This window comes from Candoia aspera, chromosome 5, assembly GCF_035149785.1.
Source record: "Candoia aspera isolate rCanAsp1 chromosome 5, rCanAsp1.hap2, whole genome shotgun sequence".
NCBI classification, from domain to species: Eukaryota; Metazoa; Chordata; class Lepidosauria; order Squamata; family Boidae; genus Candoia; species Candoia aspera.
The window spans coordinates 27,085,120-27,107,761 of NC_086157.1; the positions used below are offsets into that span (position 1 = coordinate 27,085,120).

A 22,642-nucleotide genomic window follows, 5' to 3' on the forward strand; every position below is an offset into this window, starting at 1 on the left:
AAAGATTCTTCAAAGATTAACCTCATGTATCTAATCCAACTGTGATGGAACTAATGTATGTAAATGGTTAGAAAACATAATATTTAACAGTGCAATGATTTAAGCCTATATTCAGAGGTCCATATTCCCAAATATCTATATTTAAGATAATAGTTTGAAGATGCAATCCTATATACATTTTCGTAGCACCACAGAATATAATGGGTTTTTAAAAAATGGTTAAGACTACAGTGCAATTTTCTTTTTCTGGAATATCTTTTCCTATCACTGCATGTTATTTATATAAACTGTCTTATACCCAAATGATGGACTTTTTCCAGACCATGTTGCAATGCCCTCCCCTCTGCAACTGTGGATGGCAGAAAATGGAATCCCTGTAGCGCTTAGGCAATACCCATATCCCTCTGGTGGATCTAAAATCCTAGAACATGTTTTTTTCTACAGTATACAGTAAATTCTATATGGAACTGCATTCTCAATTAATTCACCCCCTAAGACTGCCCAGTCATCCTGATCAATGTTACTTGGATCTTTTCTTAAATAATGGCTTAAGAAGTAAATTGCCAAGTTTTGTGCCTTGGCCACAATATCCAGATTGTCAACAGAAGCACACCATGAATTAAACAGTCATAATCCTATTGTATTTTTAGATTGTATGGGTTGTTTTGATTTATTTTTGTTTTGGTCTTGGACTGTAATAAGGATGATGTAGGCATGCATGTAACAAAACAATACTGGGGCCATCTTCAATTTACATAAAGTCATATTAAGATTCATTTCAGGTGAACCTAAATTTTACTCCTAATCTAACCAGGTGAATAGCACTAAGAGCAGTGTTAGGATAGAAAACTCATATTGTATTAGCAACAAATACATGAAACACAAATAGCAATTATATTGAATTAAATGTCATGCATCTACATAAATCAAAACATATATACAAACCTTGACACTAACATAGGACATTTTGTTTTTTCTTTGGTATTTACTACTTTTTGGCTGACACATCAGTTATTTAAGCTTCTTTAAATATTAGCAACCAACCAATAAAAACAATTGTAACATTAAAATAGATTACTAAATCGTACAAGAGTTTCTATCCTAGTAGAATGCAAGAAATTTGTTTTTTTTTCCTTGTCAGGTATGCTTGTTTTTTAAGCTTACCTTACTTTCATGCCAAGGAAATACAAGTAATAAAAGAAAATCTACTACTCTGACTGCTTTTTATTTCTGTCAAGAGGTTTGTACATATTTCTTAATCCTTCTGTATACTTTTTAGTAAGTTCCTCTTTGCTGTCTCCAGGAGTAAGTATATTTCTCTTCCCTGCCTCATCACCTCCTATTCTTAACCTCCCCACCCCCATTATTTTCTCTCTCTCTCTCTCTCTCTCTCTCATGAAATCTTGGCCCCTATGTCGGTAGGATTTTAAAAATCCATCTAATAAACTTCCAATTCTCTTCCCATCCCCCAGTATGCCTTGGGATTCAACAGGTGTCTCTTGACCAGCAAATGTGACAGAAACAGCACCTGTTGGATTTCTGTCCAATCAAGGTATATATAAAGGCACAGGAGGACTAAGACGAGGTGTTGGTGGGGGCTGATTTCCCTCCCCCTTTCTTGATTGCTTACTAATCATGTGCCGAATAATGGAGCGTGGAGGTCGAGAGCCTGCCTTCCCTCCCACTCCCTGCCCTACAAATTCCTCCTGGGGCAATGGAGGGAAGCGGTTTGCCTTCTTCCTCTTAAGTGTTTTTCTCTCTCGGGCGCGAGGGCAGGGTAGACCCAATTCCTCCCTGCCCACCGCCTACCTCCTTCCTCGCTTTCGTGGCCAGGTACAGGTAGGACTTGGAGTCCGGCCAAGGGCAGAGGCTTTAAAGAAATCGTTCTCCGGCACCCTCTTCCCTTTCCACCTCAGCGTTTGCCCCAAGTAGGACCGTCGAGCGCACCAACAAGGGCGGCCCAAATGGGTACGTATAGAGAAGGAAAGGAATGGTCGCAGCGGCCGGACCGTCTGGCGAGCGGGTGGGTTTCCCGAAGGAGCCTCGTCTCCGGGGGATACCAGCAGCTGTGCAGCAACAGGCGGGCTGCTTCCCTCGCTCAGGCGCCCCCTCGTTGCTTCGCCGGGTCGGGAGGAGTTTCCTCACTTTTTAGGGCGACTGGGAGCATTTCTGCGCCCTTAGGCTGCGGCTGTGCTCTCCCCGGTTCTCTGCGCGCGAGCCCCTCGGCGGGCTTACTTCAGAGGAGACAAGTACGGGCTGAGGAAGCCAGCTGGTTCCCCGGACATCTTCAAACCAAGGCTACCCCTCTCCCTTAAGGGGGTCCCGGGGGGCGGGGTCGCTCTCATTCCCGCAAAGCTTTTAGTGGCGCGTGCAGGGAGCGCGATTTAAACACATTTAGCAAATTTAAAACAAAAAAAAATTCCGACTGTTCTTAATAAATCTCCCCTTCCCCGTAGATTAGGCCTTGAGGAAAGGAAAGGCGATCAGTTCCGCCCTCTCCCCCACCCCCCGGTGGTTAATTCGATTCCTCGTACAGTAACAACAGCGCAAGAGAAGGAGACCGCAATTGCTCGCGGCCGCTCAGGTGCTTCGAGGATTGGCAGGCGGTGGTGGACCGTGGGCAGCGGAGAAGTCGGTGGAGACGCGCGGGGGGGGGGGTGAAGGGACGGCGGGCAAGACCGGTCCGTCAGCGGCTGCCTTTGCGGAGCCGAGGAAATCCCTCGCCAAGCGCCAGCTGTGTGAGAAGAGCCGGTTGTTTCATCAGCACCTCGCTCCTGCGGAGCTTTCCCGACGGCGCTGTTCTAGCCCGCGGCTGTGTTCACTTACCCGAGGTTCAGTCAGCCGCGGCTTGCTTAATAATGAACCCCGTTTTTTCTGGGCGGGACGCTTTGCCCCACAAACGAAGCGTGGCGCGAGAAGCTAAAATGGGGAGGCGAAGCGCCGGCTCCCTGCGCTTTGTGCAGCGGCTCTCCTTGCTCAGGGGCCGAAACTCCTTGGGTCGCCTTTCCCGCCCTTCGGAAAGGCGCGCACTCCAGGTCAGCGAGGGGCTCTTGGCCAAGGCTGGAGGGGCGGGGTCGGAGGGGAGTCTCGGACGCGGCGAGCTGCCAAACGCGGGCCGGTCTGTGGCTGCGCTCGACCCCGAGAGGAAACGGGCTGTGGCACCTTAAATCGGATGGGATGTAGCTTCGCGCACTAGAAGGTGTATCCCATTTATATATGCATCTGCTCCTCTTCAAGGTACCAGAAGCTTCAGTATAACACTTACGTTGCTTTCGGATATTGTTCCCCAAAAAGCACCGGACTATTGAACTGAGGTTCACGTGAGCTCTTGGGGTAATTGGTTTAAATGCCTTTCTCGCGGTCTGCCTTACTAAGCAACTAGATAATGGAAGGCAGGAAGGAGGTGTGTTCCATCAACACACTTCGCTAATTGTTAGGGAGGCTTTTAGAAGACACTCAAGTAGACATTCTCTCAGAGCATGTTTAAACCTTGTTTTTAAATGTTCAATGTGCAGCCAGTACAATTTAAGGAGAAAACCGTGCCAAATTGGTATTACATTTGGTGAGAAAGCAGTCTCCTCTGGACAGGAGCAAGCCTTTCATCAAGCCAATTTTCTCTGTTTGTGCAGTACCCAACCACAAACTAACCGGAGAGGCTGAGCTCACGCAGCACACCAGGCTACACAGTGGTCAGCTTGCTCATGGCTCCTGGGTTTAGTCAACCCAGGAGGGAAGCCTGCTGTGGGTTGAAAGATTCCATGAATTCAGTCACTGTTGTGATCACTTGCAGACGCTTGTTGCATTTGCAGTGTTGATTGCACAATGAAATACATTGTCTAGATCAGGGGTTTTCAAACTTTTTTTGGGCAGCAGAATCTTTTTTTTTTTTTATGGAATCCAGGATCAAGAGGCAAACTTCTAATGGTAGAAAATTGATTGTGTTCCGGTGATTTTGTTGTCATTTCTTTGTTTGCCCCAAGTCACCTATGGAACCCCATGAAGTTCTTGTGGAACACGAGGGTTCCAAAAACCAAAGCACCTAGATAAATGGGTTAATTTTTTAAAAGTTTGCTAATTGTTATTAATATTTCTACAATGCTAGACTGAACCTGAATATACTTTAAATAATTTAGGGATGTTATAGGTAATGTTTTCTTTTTTCTCCTTCCACAATACCATCGCACTGTAAAGTGATCCAGTTTGTTGATATGAGACCAAGTTCAGTGTACCATAATCCAAACCAACTGGTTTCTCAAAAATCCCAAGTGTTTTGGAGGCTGCTGTGGTCGTAAGCGTTGTATGTATATGTAAAAGAGATCTACCCTGGGTGTCACTTTTTTTACATGTCAGCTTATAAGTACATGTATATTTTGGGTGCCTTGCATAAATCTGCCTAAAATGCAGTGAAAAAAGTGAAAAGCTGGAGGTCTTACACTCCCTTCATCAAAAGTCCTCTGGATTTATCTCCTGCCTTGATGTGGGGCTTGGTAGCTACTGCTGCCGCCGCCACCTATTTTCCAGGGAAATGCTTTTATGTAGCAGGTAGTCCTCGACTTATGACCATTTGTTTGGCAGCTGCTTGAAGTTACGACAGTGCTGAAAAAAGTGACAACCGGTCCTCGCACTTACAACCATCGCAGTATCCCTGTGGTCATGTGATCAAAATTCGGGCACTTGGCGACCAACATGTATTTATGACAGTTGCAGTATCCTAGGGTCACATTTGCCATCTGCAACCTTCCCAGCTGGCTTCCAACAAGCAAATCAATGGGGAATCGTGTAATTCACTTAACCACAGAGATTTGTTTAATGATTCGCAGCACACAGCTTCTTGCTTGTTTTCACCTGCAGTCTTCTCAAGAACAATACCTTTTCCTCTCTAGCAGAAAGCAAGTGGGTTGGGTAGTCTGACTTGGTACACCACCCAGGGCATGTAACTGTCCCTTGTACAGATGCCAATTGGGAATTCTGCCTGAGAGGATATATATTAGGAATAGTGGCATCTGCAGGGAGGGGTCAAAAATAATCAAGATGACAGTTGAGAGCTTGTGATTGAAGTGCTGCCCCTTTGTACATATGCCTGATTTTAAGTCGATGCACATACAAAAGGTGCAGGGCTTTGGGTTTAAGATTGCCATTGTTACTATTTTTGAACCGCCCTATGGTCACCCTATGACCCCAATAGGGAATGTCTTCAGTTCTGCTGCCTTGTGAGGCTCCACCGTTCAGAACTTACTCTTCTCAATTTGTCACCTCATTGTTATTCCCATTGGGGCTGAAATTACCTCTTTACACTTAAATTGGTTATGAACTTCGGGCATCAGTTCAGCATTATACTTTTTAAACCATGCACATTCAGATACTGATACTTCCATTTGCCAGAACAAAAGAAGCCAGAAGAAAAAGCTTGGAAGTTAAGTTGGTGATAAGCAGTCACCTGCACATTATCTTCTTTCCCCTTTTTGAAAGATACTTGGTGGTTTTGTATTTCTAGATCTTATTAGAGAATAACAATTTGTGTTTAAAATTATATGTTACAAAAAGTATTTGATTATCTCTTAACTATATGGTAACTATTGCTGCTTTTAACCACTTACAGTGGCTTGCAAATTTGCCCTTTTCACATGCTGAGAGATGCACAGAATATCTGTCAGGAATGAATGACAGAGGACTTTAGCAAAACCTTTTCAGTGGACACCACTAAAGACTCAGTTGTGTGACTTCTGACAACTGATTTCTTTGTGTTTCGAGTGTGGTGCAGCAGTGTGATGCTTAAAAGTAGCTAACAGCACTGTCAGTTTTTTCATGCATTGTGAACTATGAACCTTTTGCTATTAGAATAACCACAAATAGACCTGTAATAACTATTTATTATAGATATGTTTACCCCACAAATCAGAATTCTAAAGTACAGATCCTCCTTGTACTTAGGTTTTATCTTCAAGATAGTAAAGCAGGGTACAAAGGTACTGAAGAAATGCTGACATGAATTCTGGTGTTGTCTTAACTTTTAGCAATCTGAAGTGATTTATTTGCTAATTTCTATAATTCAGCAAAGGTCAGACCTCTAGAGGATTTAGTGACAGAAGCAAAACAATCACTGTGACACAAATCGATATGGCTCTGATTGAGTCATGTGTTCTGTAGTGTAGATAAGAAGTTCGTATCTTCCATAGTCCCAATCCAAAGTGAGGAACTGTACTTAAAGTGACATTTATAGACAATATTCAGCCAGATAAGAGCCATACCGTTTGCTCTTGCAGGATTTAATACATTTACAGAATTATATGAATTCTGAACTAAGAATGAGCATGTCATAATCACTGCTATAATATTGCACTTACCCTGAGGAGACATGGATTCAGATATGCTCCAAGATGCGAGGCTTACTGGGTCACTCAGTCTGTTTAGCTTGCTGCAACAAGTCTTAATACACTATCTCACATTGTGATTTGTCATTGAGGTTTATTATCTGGACCAGAAACAAGGGAGGGGCCATAAATCATAATAATCATACTTTAAACTTAGTTAAGTAGTATCAGGCATGACAGAGCATGATATATGAACCAAGATCAGTAATTGACTTATAATTAAGCAGGCATTAGTCCTCCAAGAAAACAAAGCTCATGGTAACCAGAGATGTGCAGGAATATCTGCAAACAGAGCTGTTCCCACTGCTTCACATCTGGTTTTGGTTTTCCACCCCCAAAGGTCACAGGGTGGAGAGGTCCTCTTATCCCCTGCACCATGTCACTGATCGCAAGTGGCCACCAGAAGATTTATTTTGTGGTTTACAAAAACAACCCCCTTACAGTCTATCAAGCAAAGCCATCCTCTCCCCCAACTCAAGAATTACAGGGATTGTGGTTTAAAGGAGAGGTTCACAGTCCAGAAGGAACCATGGTTTGCCAAGTCATTCCAGAGTTCATTTGTTGGACAAGTGCCTTAACTGTAGTTAAGGCTAAGCCTGGGTTACTGTGTTATGTGATGGTCTCAATACTTAAGTTCAATTATACTTGTTGGTATATTTGTAAGTCATCATTCTTATTATCTTTGGAGAAGGAAGTAAGGCTCATGTGTTTACTGTCTCTTATCAAATGATGCACACAAAATACTGGATTATAAACTAATCACATGAGCAGGGTTTCTTCAACATGCTAGGCTGAAATGTTTTCTTAGTTTGAACTTCAGTGTGTCCTGAGAACAAAGCAATTGCCAGAGGTGGTTAAAAAAAAAAGTCCATGGCTGACATGTTTAAAATTGAAAAAGTATGAACAAAAATGAATACTCTTTATTTCCCATATTCTACCTTCATGTAGAATTAATCATTTAAATTATATAGTCCAGATGCAGTGAAAGATTTTGAGATACAATGATGATGATAAAAAGGTTAGTAGAGTGAGATTGAAATAATATATTAAGTCTTTTTAGTTGAATAATTGTTCAGGAAAACCTTATGTTTAAAAGCAACTTGTTCTTGAATTTATAGACCAAATATGTCTTACCAAATCTGAATGGGTATGTATCTAGGTTTCAGGCAAAATCAAAAGATTGATAAAGTCTGTTCTTAGGTATTTTGACTACGAGAAATAATTATGGATAAAAATAATTCCTTGGAACAACATATATTAGTAATTATAATCTGGTATAAATAGATGTTGAATGTGGAGGAGATGAAGAAATATCTACATCACTGTCAATTGTATCATTCCTATATGATTTCATCTATCATATAGGAAATATGCATTTTACATCCCATGTTCTGCATATATTTTATATTCTATGTACATTCTGTATAGGTGGCATTCAACATATTAGATAAGATAGTTATGTAAATTGGTCTTCACCAACCTGGTGCTCCCCTAATATATTGTATTTTAATTTTTATAATTACCTATCCAGAACAGGCAATAGTTGGGAAAGGCTAATATAGGTAAATAAATCTACTTTACATCTTCTAAAGCAGGGTTCCTCAACCTTGGCGACTCTAAGCTGTGCAGACTTCAACTCCCAGAATTCTGGGAGCTGAAGTCTGCACAGCTCAGAGTCGCCAAGGTTGAGGAACCTTGTTCTAAAGGGTAGGCCTTTTTGTAATTTGCACTTTGGAAATGTAGCAAAGTATGATTATCTTTCAGGTTTTCCATCTTTCTTGTTACAGTGTGTGAAAGGTGAAAGGTCCCCTGCGCAAGCACCAAGTCATGTCTGACCCTCTGGGGGACACCACTTTCACGACATTTTCTTGGCAGACTATAGCAGGGTGGTTTGCCATTGCCTTCCCCAGTTGTCACCTTCCCCAGCAATTTTACTGACCTCTGAAGGATGGAAGGCTGAGTTGACCTGAGCCAGCTACCCGAGAATCCAGCTTCCACTGGGATCGAACTCGGGTCATGGGGAGAGTTTTCGGTTGCAATACTGCTGCCTACCACTCTGTGCCACATGAGGCTCTTCTTGTTACAGTACTCCTATTTAAATTGATAGATAGATAGATAGATAGATAGATAGATAGATATGTAATAGAAGGATCAATTTTAGTTCCTGCTGATGTAATGCCTATAATACAAAACTGTAGCTAAAATTCTACCCTCTTAGTAAGAAATGGCTGTTGTACTGTGCTGTTGCTTTTATCAAAACTGCTGATTTTTCTGCCAATTTTTCTTTTTGTTTTTTTTCCCCACAGAGAAAAGTAAAGGAAAACATGGGGTAAGTGTTTATGCTGAAAAATGTAGAAGCTTTGTTCTTGGTGGGTTCCTACTTTTTTCCTTCTTCCTTTTAAGAACACATTACTTTCACTCTGTAATCTCTGACAGGTTTAGCTATCTGTTGCTTTGTGGTGCAAAATCCAGGGTTGATATTGTTCTTGGTCTATAAGGTTATGTCATCCTAATCTCTGTATCCTCTGAATATCACCTTTACATATTTATTGACTGATTTTACTAGTGTTTTACAAAGCAAAACAGAGACATTACATTAAACTCTTACAAATCTTTTTCTGATTGAGCTATTAAGGTACATGTTTGGATTTTAATTAAATCTAGCAAAAATTATATTCTCTAATCAGAAGATAGCCGAGAGATGAGCTAGGGGTTATTGGGGTTTTTCACGGTGCTAGTGGGTTTATCTAATGAATTTGACGGCAGCCTCAAGCATTAGTACAGTACTTAGACATCCTATCAGAGGCTGGACATCAGCATACAGTATATTCCGGAAGACACCAAGTCATCCCCTCATTCCTACTTTCTGCAACCCCTCCATTTTAACCAGTAGAGCACTTACAGAGTGATGCTACGTCAATGGCTCCTGAATCTTTGCTACCTCTAGGTAACCTGGAAAGGCCCACTGTAATGGGAGGGGGAGCAGTATTATAGGCATTCTGTAGTTTCAGTACCTTTTCTTCCTTGAAGGATACTAGATTGTGGGGGAATAGTTCCGTAGCTTCATAAACATTATGGTTAACTTTGTTGTTGTTTTTGTCTTACCTCAGCTCAGTTGCTTTGGCTACCCACTTAGCATCTTCTTCATAGTCATCAATGAATTCTGTGAAAGATTCTCCTACTATGGAATGCGAGGTGATTTATAAAACCAATATTCTAGTTTGATCCCTATTGATGCAGCTGCTGGCTGATTCTCCCATTAACTACTCTTGTTGTTTCCTTTTTTCTTTTTTCAGCTGTGCTTGTCCTCTATTTCAAGTTTTTTCTCAGCTGGGATGATAATCTCTCTACAGCCATTTACCATACATTTGTTGCTCTCTGCTATCTGACACCTATCCTTGGAGCACTCGTAGCTGACTCCTGGCTGGGAAAGTTCAAGTGAGTGTATGTTGGTGGGAAAGCACAGTTAGGAGATTCAAACTCCTTCACTGGGGCATTTGAAGGTGGGGATAATTTCCTTAATTCAGAATCGAATCCAATCAATGCACATTACAGTCATCAACCAATATATAATTCAGGATCTTATATGAAGACCAGAATCTTTCCTTTAATAAAGAGATGCACATTTTTTTTCAGGCAGAATGTGTGCTTGGTGCACTCCAATAAGTAGGTGGTTAACAGGCCTAAAGGCAGAAAAATTGTTTATTTAACTTAAAATAACCAATTAAATATAGCTATCATTCTACTTCTGTCTTATTAAAATTACAATTCAGTGTTTTGAGAAGTTCAGGGAGCATACCTAATGCTTGTAGGGCCCCTGTGTTTGCACATCTGTAGTTTAATACTAAAGGAAGTACATTTTGCTGCAATTTTTCTATTCCTATCCAGTGAAATATATCATTTTCCTCTTATAAAGATTATGGCAGTGTAGCTCTCTGGATTATAAGGGGAAAAGATGACACCATGTACAAGTGCACACTTAGCTGCTCTCACCAACTCTTAAGTCAAGCACAGCTTTTCCCAGGATTGTACTGCCACTACAGAGGGCAGTTGCTTGAACCCAGGAAAAGACACAAGAGTTTCAAGGAGTTGCAGACAGGTGCGACATGCATGCCCCCATGTTTCCCCCTTCAAATCCCAGATCCTGCTACCCTAATAAGATGCAGTGATGGAGGAATACCTATCAAATGCCTTCCACTTTTGCTTCTATAAGCAAATTGATTGATAAATTCTATAAACCATTGATTGATCATGTGCCATCAGGTTGATGTTGACTCTTAGACACCACATAGATAGATTTTTTCTATGACAATCTGTGCCTAACCTGGAGGAAAAAGATTACAATGACTAGGTAATATGTAATATTTATATATTCTCCACAAATCTTAAATTCCAGGTCATACTTTGTTTTACTTATAAAATTCAGCTAGGCTACCTTTAAAAAAAAGTTTTGTTTAAAAAAAGTTACAAAATTATGTCAGAGATAGTATGTACCTAAGATCTTGTTAACTATTATAATGCGTATCAAGCAGGTTCACCACATCAATTAAAGAGATGTTCAGATTTCATGTAGCGAGTCACTGTTTGGTTCTATTTTCTGTCTGGGTGTAACCTGGAAGTTATTCCCTACTTTGTTGTTCTGGTTTCATGGGAGATCAGAGATGACATGTCTGATACCTCATGTTCTTATTATTGCAACAATGAAGAACTCTACAAGAAAAATATCAGTAGATTTCCCTGATCTGTTTTCCATTGTGGCTACTGACAGTATGATCCAGAAGGGTTAACATTCATTGATGGAGGAAGCACAGATATTTTATTTATAAAAGGGCCCAACTGAATTCACCTATTTAGAATCTTTGCTGCCTGCAAACCTATAAAGGCTGAACTAGATGAACCAATGATCTCATTCTATGTAAATTCCATGTTTCTACTTTTATAATGTGCTTCATCAGGATTTTATAAATCAAATACAAAAGAAATACAATAAAGACTTTTGACTTCTGGACATAGTAATTTTAAATGCTAGCTGTACATGATAGTAATATTTTCTTAAAAGTGGTTTTACTGTGTACAGAAGATTTCCCAGTACAACAGAAATAACTAGGGAACAGAAAATAGGGTTTTTCACAAGGTTCCTTCATTGCCAAAATTCAAACGGGTTTAAGCCACATTTACTGTATATGAATGTTAAATATAGTAATGCATGGGCAGGCACACACACACCGTATAGGTGTCTGTGTGTCTGTATGCATGGTGCAAATATGACTAATTTCAATGGGATACAGTTTCAATTGGTTTACTTTGCTTATTTTTCTACAGTTAGAATTTAATTTGAAAGGCAGTGGCAAACCATATATTACTGCCAAGAAAAGTATATAGACATGTCCCTAGAGTCCCCAGGAGCTATATTCTATTTGAGAGTCTTTACTGTTTTGTTAATTTTTCACTCCATTATCCATAATTGACATCTTCCCCTAAGGGGCTACTAATACTGACAACCCAAATAGAAAAACCATAAAATATTGAATAGCATTCAGTGATATTTACATGTGTGCAACTGAGTATGCTCATTTTTTATTATTATACACTGTGTTTAACTGAGTGAACCAATGTAAGATTCTCGTATTCAAAAAAAGAGACCATTAAAATACATCTTCTGTCTGTGTCCTTCATTACAGGACCATTATTTCCTTGTCCATTGTGTACACAATTGGGCAAGCAGTCTTGTCGATAAGTTCCATAAATGACTTGATGGATGGTAATCAAGATGGTGCTCCAGATGACATTAAAGTTCCCATGTAAGTTGCAGCACTTATCTTTATCTTCCACATGAATGCATGGTGGGACCTATTAGACATTCAGTGTACCACAAATCTGTTTATTGTGAGCTTAATTATTGTAGCCTTGGTTCCTCCCTTTGCATCATCCTATGACTCCTATCATGTGGCAAAGTCCAAGGAGCCTTTTTCTGATGTAGCAACAATATCGCAAATCTGCTTTTACAGACAAAGTACTACCATTACTGTATTTTGATTGTGCTGTGAAAACCATTTGCAAGAGTCCATTTGGTTTTCAAAATGGAAACTTTATAATCTTGCCTATCAATTTACAGAGAAAATTGTTCATTTTATAGCACATGGCTAAAGATTAATTGCTAGATACATACTAATTTTTTTAATTCTTGCCATTCTAAGATACTATGTAAGAAATAATATTCCCTCTGCCCATTATTAATGGCTAAATTATATGCTTGTCCCTTATAAGATTAAACTTTCAATATTATATTTTAGAATATTAACAGATATGCACAGGGGGCAGGAAAATTGTGTGGTTCACAGAAACAATATTGAAGAGTTTTAAATGAACCTCTTACACATTTACAGATTATTCTAGAAAATTCTGCATATTCAGAAATACTTCTGTAATATTGTATTGATTTTAATTTTTGCCTAGGAACATGTATGTCAGAATTCATTCTTAATCTGTAATCTTATTTATGTCTTCATTATTTTCCTAATGACAATAAAGTCTCCATGTATTTACCATACAAATGCTTGGGGAGCAGAGGTTCTCTTTCTTTATATGCTGGCAGCATATAAGTATCAGTTTAGTGAGCTCATCTTTAAATTTTTATTATTGTAATGGTTGGTTTTGACTTCGTGGACCATCTACACAAAATTTGGATCTGAGATTTATCACAATAATCGCCATTATGACTATTACACAGGAGTAAATCTATACTATATTAAAATATGCTTTGGATAGGGTATTGGCCAACATGCATTTGTTTCTTGGTATTTTTTAAACTTCAGCTTTGCAATTCCTATCTTCACAGTGGGTCATCTTCAGGATAACTAGATGTACTTTGTGCTGTGATCCCCATGGGATTTTCAGATCCTGTTATATGCTTCAGTTGTTGGCTCATGTAGCCCATTAGCAAATACATCTCAAAGCTCAAAGTAAAATGTAGATAGAAAAACACATGCAAAAGGACCAGGGAAATTTTACCTCAGAGCCAGTTTGGTGTAGTGGTTAAGGCATCAGGCTAGAAACCGGGAGACTGGGAGTTCTAGTCCTGCCTTAGGCACAAAGCCAGCTGGGTGACCTTGGGCCAGTCTGTGTCTCTCAGTCCTAGGAAGAAGGAGGCAAGGGCAAACCACGCATGAAAAACCTTGGCAAGAAAACTGCAGGGACATGTCCAGGCGGTCTCTGAGAATCAGACATGATTGAAGAGATTTAAGAAAAAACCTCTTACTCACTTGCCTATTGTGGTTAATCTACTTCTGTTGTTGCAGAGCTTTCTCTATGATTGGTTTGGCACTTATTGCTCTGGGAACTGGTGGGATCAAGCCATGTGTAGCAGCATTTGGTGGAGATCAGTTTGAAGAGGGCCAGGTATCAATTTTATTTTATTTGTTTACTTACAAAGATTGTAAACTGTCATGCTTTGGTTTGATTCTTGGTGGTACTGTTGCTGTATTGTCATTCAAGGAAATAGAAGATACAGAGGTGGAACCATACATTGATTTGATTTGATTTTTTTGGTGGGGCACTATAGAGATTTCTGATATTTTATTTACAATATGCAGCTTGAGGATCAATGGAAGTACAGCAGATCTACATAATATTTCAGGATTCACATCAACTCCTATCTAGAGTACTTCAAGAGCTTGTTCTCTGCTTGATTCTCCCCACAAATGCAACTTTTATTTTTCCAGTACTGTATCTTTGCAGCACCTGCAATGTTTAACTGTAATTTCCTTACCCAAAGTTGTATCTGCCAACTTTCCTGCTGAGGAACACATGTAGTCATTTTGGTCACATTAACCCTCTGCTGTCTAACTTATTTCCCTATAGACTAAAAAAATAAACATTATGTTACAAAACTTAAAATAACATGATAGTGATTTTGTAAAAAACATGCTTATTTGTAGAAACCATGTACTTTTATATTAGAAGAATTTCAAAAACTAGTTTATAATAAGGTTCTTCTTTGTATTTCAGGAAAAACAAAGAAGCAGGTTCTTCTCTATATTTTACCTTTCCATTAATGCTGGAAGCCTTCTTTCTACTATCATCACCCCAATCCTTAGAGGTAATTTTTTCTACATCAGACCAATATATTAATCTTGATATAGGCATGGGGTTTGCTAAATGTGGACACAAATAAAAGGGAAAACATTTAGGAGAGACTTGTATTAGTCTGTGTTTGTGATTGAACTAGTATTCTTCTGTTGGGATTTGCAGCTCTATGATGATTTAAATCTTTTGTTATCTACTCCCAAAGCCATTTCTGAAGATTAAGCAGAAGGTGATATATTCCAGCCCTTGGAAGTATAAATTCCAGCATGTAAAATATTGGCAAGTGAAACTAGAATAGTCATAAATAGTCTTTTTTCTCTCCCTACTGTTTCTGACACATGCCAAATGTCCTTTCTGATTATATAGGACCCTGCTTGGAATCCAAGCCACAGGCTCTAGTAATAGTGAGGACATTATTAATAGCAATAATTAAATTGTTTATGTAAGTCAAAGTACAAATGCCCTGGCTGTAAAAACTATGAGTGGCTGTATTAATAAGATCAATATAATCATAATCTGGTATAAGAAAAAGTAATTGCACCAAATAATGATAAAATATATTGTTTCTTCAAGCTATTCTTGCATCTGTAAAAGGACAGACCTTTATTCTTTGCATGGAATCTTTACTTTCCATAATCCGAATCTGGAATGAGATCACCAAGATCAATTGATAGTTGTTAGTCTGATTGCGGTTTCTATGATGGGGTCCATTTGTTTTACTAAGACGTAATGGTTCAATGTTAATTCGTACACTGTGGTTTTACAGTTGTAGCTTATTCAGTGAACCTTTGTGAAAGAAATCATGATTCATTGCAATGTGTGAATGCAGTTACTGTAAGAAAAAGTTGGTGTTTGATAGGGGTATCATAGTATATATATCCAAGAAGATCCTAGAGGAAATAAATGAATTGGGGATTATTTTCCCAAAGGCGGAAAGACACAGCCACAAGGGAATTGTCCAAGGGGAAGACTTGAAAGCCTGCCATTGAGACTGAATACCTTGTCTGTATGGAGAGGATTTCCTTACACCAGCCTAGAATCAAGACAGCATGGGATAGGATAGTAGATAGTAGAGCAGTTGAAGAGTGGGCTATAGATATGCCCCAAGTCTATAAATCATTACAAACTGCCTACATTTCTGAATAGTCCTTCAAATGAGACTCCCAGATATAAATTTTTGTTCTAATACAATAAGTAATTCAGTTCACTAAATAATTGACAGAAAAGGCCTGTCCTTTCAGGCTGCTGTTCTGGGAAAGTGTTACAACTATGCCTCCTGCTTATTTCTTTGTACAGGAGTGGAATGTGGAATTCACCACAAACAAAAATGTTATCCTCTGGCATTTGGCGTTCCTGCTGCACTAATGGCAATAGCACTGCGTAAGTCGGACAATTTACCAGATATATTGCTTTTTAACCCCCATATTATTTATTTTGTTACAGTGATATAACTGTAATGTGTTAGGGTTCATTATGACACTTCCCTAGTAACTTTATGATCTATTATGGGTTGTACATGAGAGACAACCTTCAAAATAAGAGTAGAATGTCAGAAAATACGTAGATGTTAGATTTAGTAGCAGATCCCCCCTCTCCTTAATTGTTTAATACTAGATCTTAAAGTGGTTGTAAATTGATTTGCTACCCAAATCCCCTTGTTGACATTTAACTACTTGGTCAAAATCTGCTATCTTTTGGTTTCTATCTGCAGTTGTGTTCATAGCTGGAAGTACAATGTACACGAAAGTTAAACCTGAAGGCAACATCATGGTCCAAGTCGCTAAATGCATTACAGTAAGTGATATATAATTCAAGACTAGCATTTTCAAGGGCAACTTATTTTCTTGAACTTTATTTTGAACTAAATCTGTATTCAGTGATTTCCCCACTAGTTGTCTCAGGATTCCCCTCTTTTTTCTGAACTACATAAAAACCCTTAATTTGGGTAGCAGTTCTAGTTCCTTATCTAGAATTATAGCAGTTTCGGATTTAGTTCTAGACTGACTCAATGTTTGCTTGATGATCAAGAATGTTCCTCTTCCTGACCCTTGCCTAGAATGTTCTTCATGACCTATCTCTGTTCTTCTCTGAAGGCCAACCTCCATTTTACCCCTTGGGTTTCAGAACTGGAACAAAATTTGTCCCTGCCTTGTTTAACTAATTAAGCCAAATGTCTAGGTACAAAAGGGACTTTTGGGGGGAGGGGGAAAGAGAAATATATGCAGAATTCTTTAAAATGTGTAGGCAGCCTTACTTATTACCTGGCTCAATAAGCTTTTAGCTTTGAGTACTGCAAAGGATGCATCTAGGCCTCCTGCTTGGATATTGTTAGATGGCACTCCTTGCTCTTTTTTTTTTTTTTTGCCTTTTATTGTTTCTTGAGCACTATATTTACGTTTTACAGAAAATGGAGGATAAATGAAAGCTAATATCCTTGGGACAGATCAAGCTAAATACTCCAGCAAATCAGATGCAAACTAGTTATGCCATGGCATAAAAAAGTTCAATGGGAAAGGTATTTTTGGAAAACAGAAGCTGAATTCCATCTGTTCAGACGTTTTAGCACAGGAACAACATGCCAGCTACATTGGGGGCACTGTTATGCCATACAAAAAGCAGTTTGACACAGTTCCCCAACAAAAAGAAGCAAGTTTTATATTCCGAGTAAAGCATCTATTGAGTCCGTACCAGCTTTTAAATAATTGTTTCAGTTCCTTAAATTTACCAGTGTGTTATGGCTCTAGCTGAAAGTTTTTGTCTCATTTACGTTTGTTTAAAAAAAAAAATTAGTCCTCCAATTTTTGACCTCAAGAAATTAAAAGTGTTAGATTGGAACTCCATCATTTCAAGCCATCTGATTTAGGAGAATCAAAATGTTAGTCCAGTGCATATGAAGGGCACCAGGAAGGATGTACAGGAAGTTAGCCTAGGCTATCTTTGATTGTTCTGGAAATGCTCTTTTGTATTCCCCTTACTGTTTATTACAGTAGTTAATATGGGCTATTTCTATTTTCTCTCGTCTATCTCATTCACCCTGACTTAATCTTTCTCTTGGCCATAGCAAGTGGCTATATTAATCCAGCCATTTTGTTTTTGGTTTTTTTTGTAACATACTTGCCTAATTCTCTGCATTTGCATTGAGCTTAGAGCCAATTTATTCCTTATCCTACATGTTTGTTTATTTATTATTCAAATTTATATAGCCACCCATCTCTTATATATTACTCTGGGTAGCTTACAAACAATTAAACAACTATAAAAACAACAAAAAAGAACAATACAACAATTTAAAAACAAGTAGAAAAAACGTATTTTAAAAGCATATTAAAAACCATCATAAAATACGTAAAACTCACAGCCGAGGTAGTCCCATTCAGCAAAACAGTACTGTATAGTCTGTGCACCGGCTCCATCACACTCCTGAGTCCCTGTGCCCATTGGCAAAACCAGGTCTTCAGGGCCTTGCAAAAAGCCAGCAAGGTCGGGCCAATCTGATCTCCAGGGGAGGATGTTCCACAGGGTAGGTGCCATGGCAGAAGAGGCTCTCTTCCTGGGTCCTGCCAGATGACACACTCTGGCTCACAGGACCTGAAACATGCCCTCCTGCCAGACCTGTTGGGCAGGCAGATGCAATGTAGGAGGTACAGTGCTCAGATATGTGTATTCCTACACCGCTATAAATAACCTTTTGCTTGTGTGTCTTTGCATATACCTGAGCTTGTGAATGCATGTGCATGGAGAACTTTGATCACATCCAATTAGCACCATTTCTATTCCCATATCTTTTTGTAGTATTTCAGGCAGTTAACTTGGGGTACTCTCTTCCTGCAAATATTTGTGAATGTAATTAAGGGAAAAATAGTATTCTTATTATTTTGAAAATTATTTCTTTTCCAGTTTGCTATTCGAAATAGATTTAGACATCGCAGCAAAGAATTTCCCAAGAGAGAGCACTGGATGGACTGGGCTACCGAGAAGTATGATGTAAGTTGGGTTATTTGCCTATATTGAATTTTATAACTACTGTAATTATAACAGGTTTGCCTTTGTTTTTACATTTTGGATTGACCTGTTTTCATTACGTAAGTGTCATTGCTAAACATGCAATTTTTCTGATCCCTCTGGCTGCCTTAAAAATTTCCAGGCAACTTCAGAAAGATAAGCATGACAGCACTTATACCTGGATAGCAATAGCCATGAAACCCCCAAACTTAGAACTTTGGACAAGTTTAACTAAGATCGGAGTAAAGGTTAGATAACCCTGTGGAACACTATCATTTGGGATGTTAGATTTAATCTCAGTCTTACTCTGAAAGCATGCATAGCATAAAAATAATAAACAAACAAATGAACAACACTTTAATATTTCTTCAGTAAGTCAACAGGCTGACTAGGCTGATTAATGAAAGCAATTCACACAGTTGTGAATATCCTCCCCATTTTCCTGACCAAAAATGTGGGTCTGATCAGTTTAACTTTCAGATTAATTAATTTTTTTTTTTTAGAGTTAGGGTTAGGGTTAGAGAATGCAATAAAGCCAGCATTCTGTTCTTTGTGGATTCACATTTTTTAAAAAATTTCTGGCCATGTATTACTTATTCTCAGTTACACAACTTTGAGATGTAAAAATAATTACTGCATTGCTTCATCAATTATATAATTATGACTCACTTGGGTTTCAATTACAGGGAGGCATAAAAATATAATCTAATCTAATATTGGCTCTATTTACACAATATGGTTGCTGAATTTACTTGTTTTCTGAGTTTGCACAGTACAGTGAACCCAAATTAACCAAATGGGGTGGACTTACAAACATGCCAAGCCGAGTTAAATTAACCAAACATAACATCTGTGATCAGTTACTCTGTTGTTAAAGTGACTAGTAAGGTGATTTACTACTGTCAGTCAGCACAGATACAGAGAGAAATACTGTTTTTGATCGAGATAATATCTATCCATCAGGACCAGCTCACTTTATTTTCCATGAATTTACCATCAGCTTGGATCAGCAATCCAAGCTGATGACAATATCTATTAAGTAGAAAATACTTCCCTTTCTGAACCTCCACAATTCATTCAGAAGATCCAGAAGATTCTAATTCATTGAGAAATATATTTTTTTACCATCTATAACTATATATATTTCTACCATACCTCCACTACTTACTTGATTTTTTCCTTAATTCATTAGCCCCAAATGTAGTTATTTTTTTTTCCCATAAGGAAACTGCTTCCTTGGTTGAACTCCCCTACACCTTTTCCAGCTGTTTGAGGATTATCTGCAGATGCACCACAGAACTGGATAAAAGCATTCTTCAATGTGTTTCCTAATTTTCCAGAATAATTTGTTTTTTTTCACAGTTGACATTTCCATCATTTCACTATAATATCAAGAACCCATCATGGCATACCCTGGTTGATAGAATACTCTGGTTTCCTTGACTAGTTTTAACCCTCTGCTGGTCCTTGCTCTGTATTCTAAGTAGTTCTACTTATAACCAGTATAGGTAGTCCTCAGATAATGACACTATTTTGGGACTGGAATTTCCATCACTAAGCAATGCAATTGTAAAGTGTGACATCACGTGATCGCATCACTTAGCGACAGCGAGTCTGGAAGTCCCTGTTGTTGTCATTAACTGAATACCACCTGGTCATCAGGCAAGGAGGAGATTTGCAAGAAGGGCATGCACGGCCTCAGGAAGAAGGCGCTCCTTGTCAGCAGTGGGAGGAAGAAGATGGTGAAGGTCAGCTGGGGGCAGCAGGGCCGGCAGAGGTGATGGAGTGCAGGGCAGCCAAAAGGGCAGAGATGGGGGAAGAGAGGCAGGTGGAGGTAGTTGAAGCATCCCTGTGGTCGTAAGTGCAGGCGGGCTGCCAAGTGCCCAAATTTTTATCACATGACTGCAGGGGCACTGCAGCGGCCATAACTTTGGGGACCGGGTGTACCATTTGTTCAGCACTGCAGTAACTTCGAACAGTCACCGAATGAATGGTTGTTAACCAAGGACAACCTACAATGTAGTTTTCATTTTGTGGGGTGGGTAGAACATCCCACTTCTATGATATGACTATGAATAAGGCCTCTTCCATATCTGCTGCTATTCCTCCTCATACTTTCCTTATCTCCTGGTACCTCTCAGTTGATTAGATGCATTGTTGCTGTTTATTTCAATCTAAATAGGGAGAATGGTCTCATTTTGCAGAATTTAAATACTTAATATTTGACACATAAACAAATGCATATGAACAAGGAATAACTATTTTAATATTTCTTCTTTTGTCCTTTTGTTATAGAAACGGCTTATTACTGAGACTAAGATGGTCTTGAAAGTTTTGTTCCTGTACATTCCTCTTCCCATGTTTTGGGCCCTTTTTGATCAGCAGGTAATTTGAGAGAAGAAATCATTATTCCTTTGGGTATTCATATGGTCATGCAGTGCTTTTTCCAGAAATGTAGGTCAGGGTTTAGTATTGGATATAGATTTTAAAAAACTCTGTATGAACATTTTTACTACAGTGGAATAAAATGTATAAAATATATTCCAGTGGACCACCAGTGTGATTGCATATTAGAGATGGTGTACCTTATTCTTCAGTTAAGCCTTTTTGCAGTGTTAATATAAATTTTGTCCATCTTTCCATACTTCCCATCATCCTACAGTATTCCCTTTTGAGAAAAGTACCTTATACAAAGCACAGAAAAAGGGTATAAAGTAGTAAGTGAAAGCAAAATTAGGGGCAAGATAGAAGACAAAATCTAACTAAATCTAGTTTACGCATAGACAATTCACTGTATCTCTCTGTACTCTTGCAAACCATTGTCACTTCCACAGTGACCATGTCTTACTGCTTCATACTTAACCTTTGTTCTTAAAAATTCTCACCTCTCTCTTGAGGATATCAGGACATCAACTCTACCCAACCATGACTTTCTCAGTCTTCCTCTTGACCCACTCACTCTTCCTTCATATATTTGTTTTAAAATTCAGTCATCATTCATTCTCTCTATATGATCAAACCACCTCAATGTATTTATTTCATTTTGATCATTCACTTTACTATTCAATCCACATTTAATTCATCTCCCTTTCATTCTGGATCCTATAGTTTCTTGCTTTACCAAAGAAGCTTCTTAAGTGGCATTCAATTTAGTTTTATATTTTCCTGATATACCCAACTATCACTTCCAGATAATAGGGTGAGTTCTTCATCTCTTGTTCTTCTCCCACTGTCTTGTGTAACAGCGTAATTTAAATATTGTTGATGTACTGCAGACACTTACTGTACTTCTGCTATTCTGAAAATACTTAATATTTAATTAGGGTTATTTGCTTAAAAACTTGTGATTTTTTGTTCTGAAGGGGTCTCGATGGACATTGCAAGCCACAACTATGGATGGAAATTTTGTAAGTTGTTTTTTACTCATGAACCCTGATCATGTCCTAACTGAGTCTTTAATATGTATAGTATTTTTACCCAAAATAGCTATCCATATTTCCTCACCCAGCAAGTGATAAAGATTCCATTGATGTATATCCATGTACAATATATTCCCTTTGCTAGATTGAGGCAAAGATAATTCAATTCAATTCTTATGAATTTTTAAAAGTAAAATGCATTAATTTCTTTTTTCTGTCATTTTAGGGTGGTATTCAGATTCAGCCAGACCAGATGCAGGTACAGTAAGCAGAATTTTTTTTCTTTTTTGGGTTTTCAGCTATTTCTAAAAATCATTTTTAGATTTTTCTGAACATTGTTAATTTTCTCATTTTTTTCTTCCACAACAGACTGTAAACCCAATTCTCATTGTTATAATGGTTCCAATTGTAGATGCTGTGGTTTACCCACTAATTAAGAAGTGTCACATAAATTTCACGTAAGTAAATATAGATTTTTAAAAATTGTAAGTAGAAATTTGCATCAAATTCTAACACATGAAATTCAACTGTGTCTTTAAGTGATGGTAACACAATAGACTTGGGTTAGTTAAATATTATTTTGATTTACAAATCAAACTAAAAAGGAGCCATACCAAGTAAAATACTTTCATCGAAAAAGTAAGTATCTTTCTTCTGATAGTAGAACTAATCAGAAGAAATAGAACTAAGCAGTAGATAATAAATAAGCATCATTCAACAAAATTTTCACTGATAATTAAAGTGCTGCTACTTTATAAAGAAACA

At 38.5% G+C, this 22,642-nt stretch overlaps 1 protein-coding gene across 1 annotated transcript in view; it reads left to right on the forward strand.

The window, feature by feature from the left end:
* The first annotated feature begins 2,924 nt into the window (after nt 1-2,924).
* The window catches only part of SLC15A1 (solute carrier family 15 member 1), a 34,233-nt gene continuing 14,515 nt past the window's right edge, over nt 2,925-22,642 (forward strand). The window contains exons 1-15 of the mRNA XM_063304393.1: nt 2,925-3,035; nt 8,159-8,168; nt 8,678-8,700; nt 9,482-9,566; nt 9,668-9,809; nt 12,053-12,172; nt 13,670-13,769; nt 14,379-14,469; nt 15,753-15,836; nt 16,168-16,250; nt 18,354-18,440; nt 20,754-20,843; nt 21,821-21,865; nt 22,104-22,136; nt 22,247-22,335. Coding sequence (XP_063160463.1) covers nt 2,925-3,035; nt 8,159-8,168; nt 8,678-8,700; nt 9,482-9,566; nt 9,668-9,809; nt 12,053-12,172; nt 13,670-13,769; nt 14,379-14,469; nt 15,753-15,836; nt 16,168-16,250; nt 18,354-18,440; nt 20,754-20,843; nt 21,821-21,865; nt 22,104-22,136; nt 22,247-22,335 — 1,193 coding nt within the window. The remainder of the gene's footprint in view (nt 3,036-8,158; nt 8,169-8,677; nt 8,701-9,481; nt 9,567-9,667; nt 9,810-12,052; nt 12,173-13,669; nt 13,770-14,378; nt 14,470-15,752; nt 15,837-16,167; nt 16,251-18,353; nt 18,441-20,753; nt 20,844-21,820; nt 21,866-22,103; nt 22,137-22,246; nt 22,336-22,642) is intronic.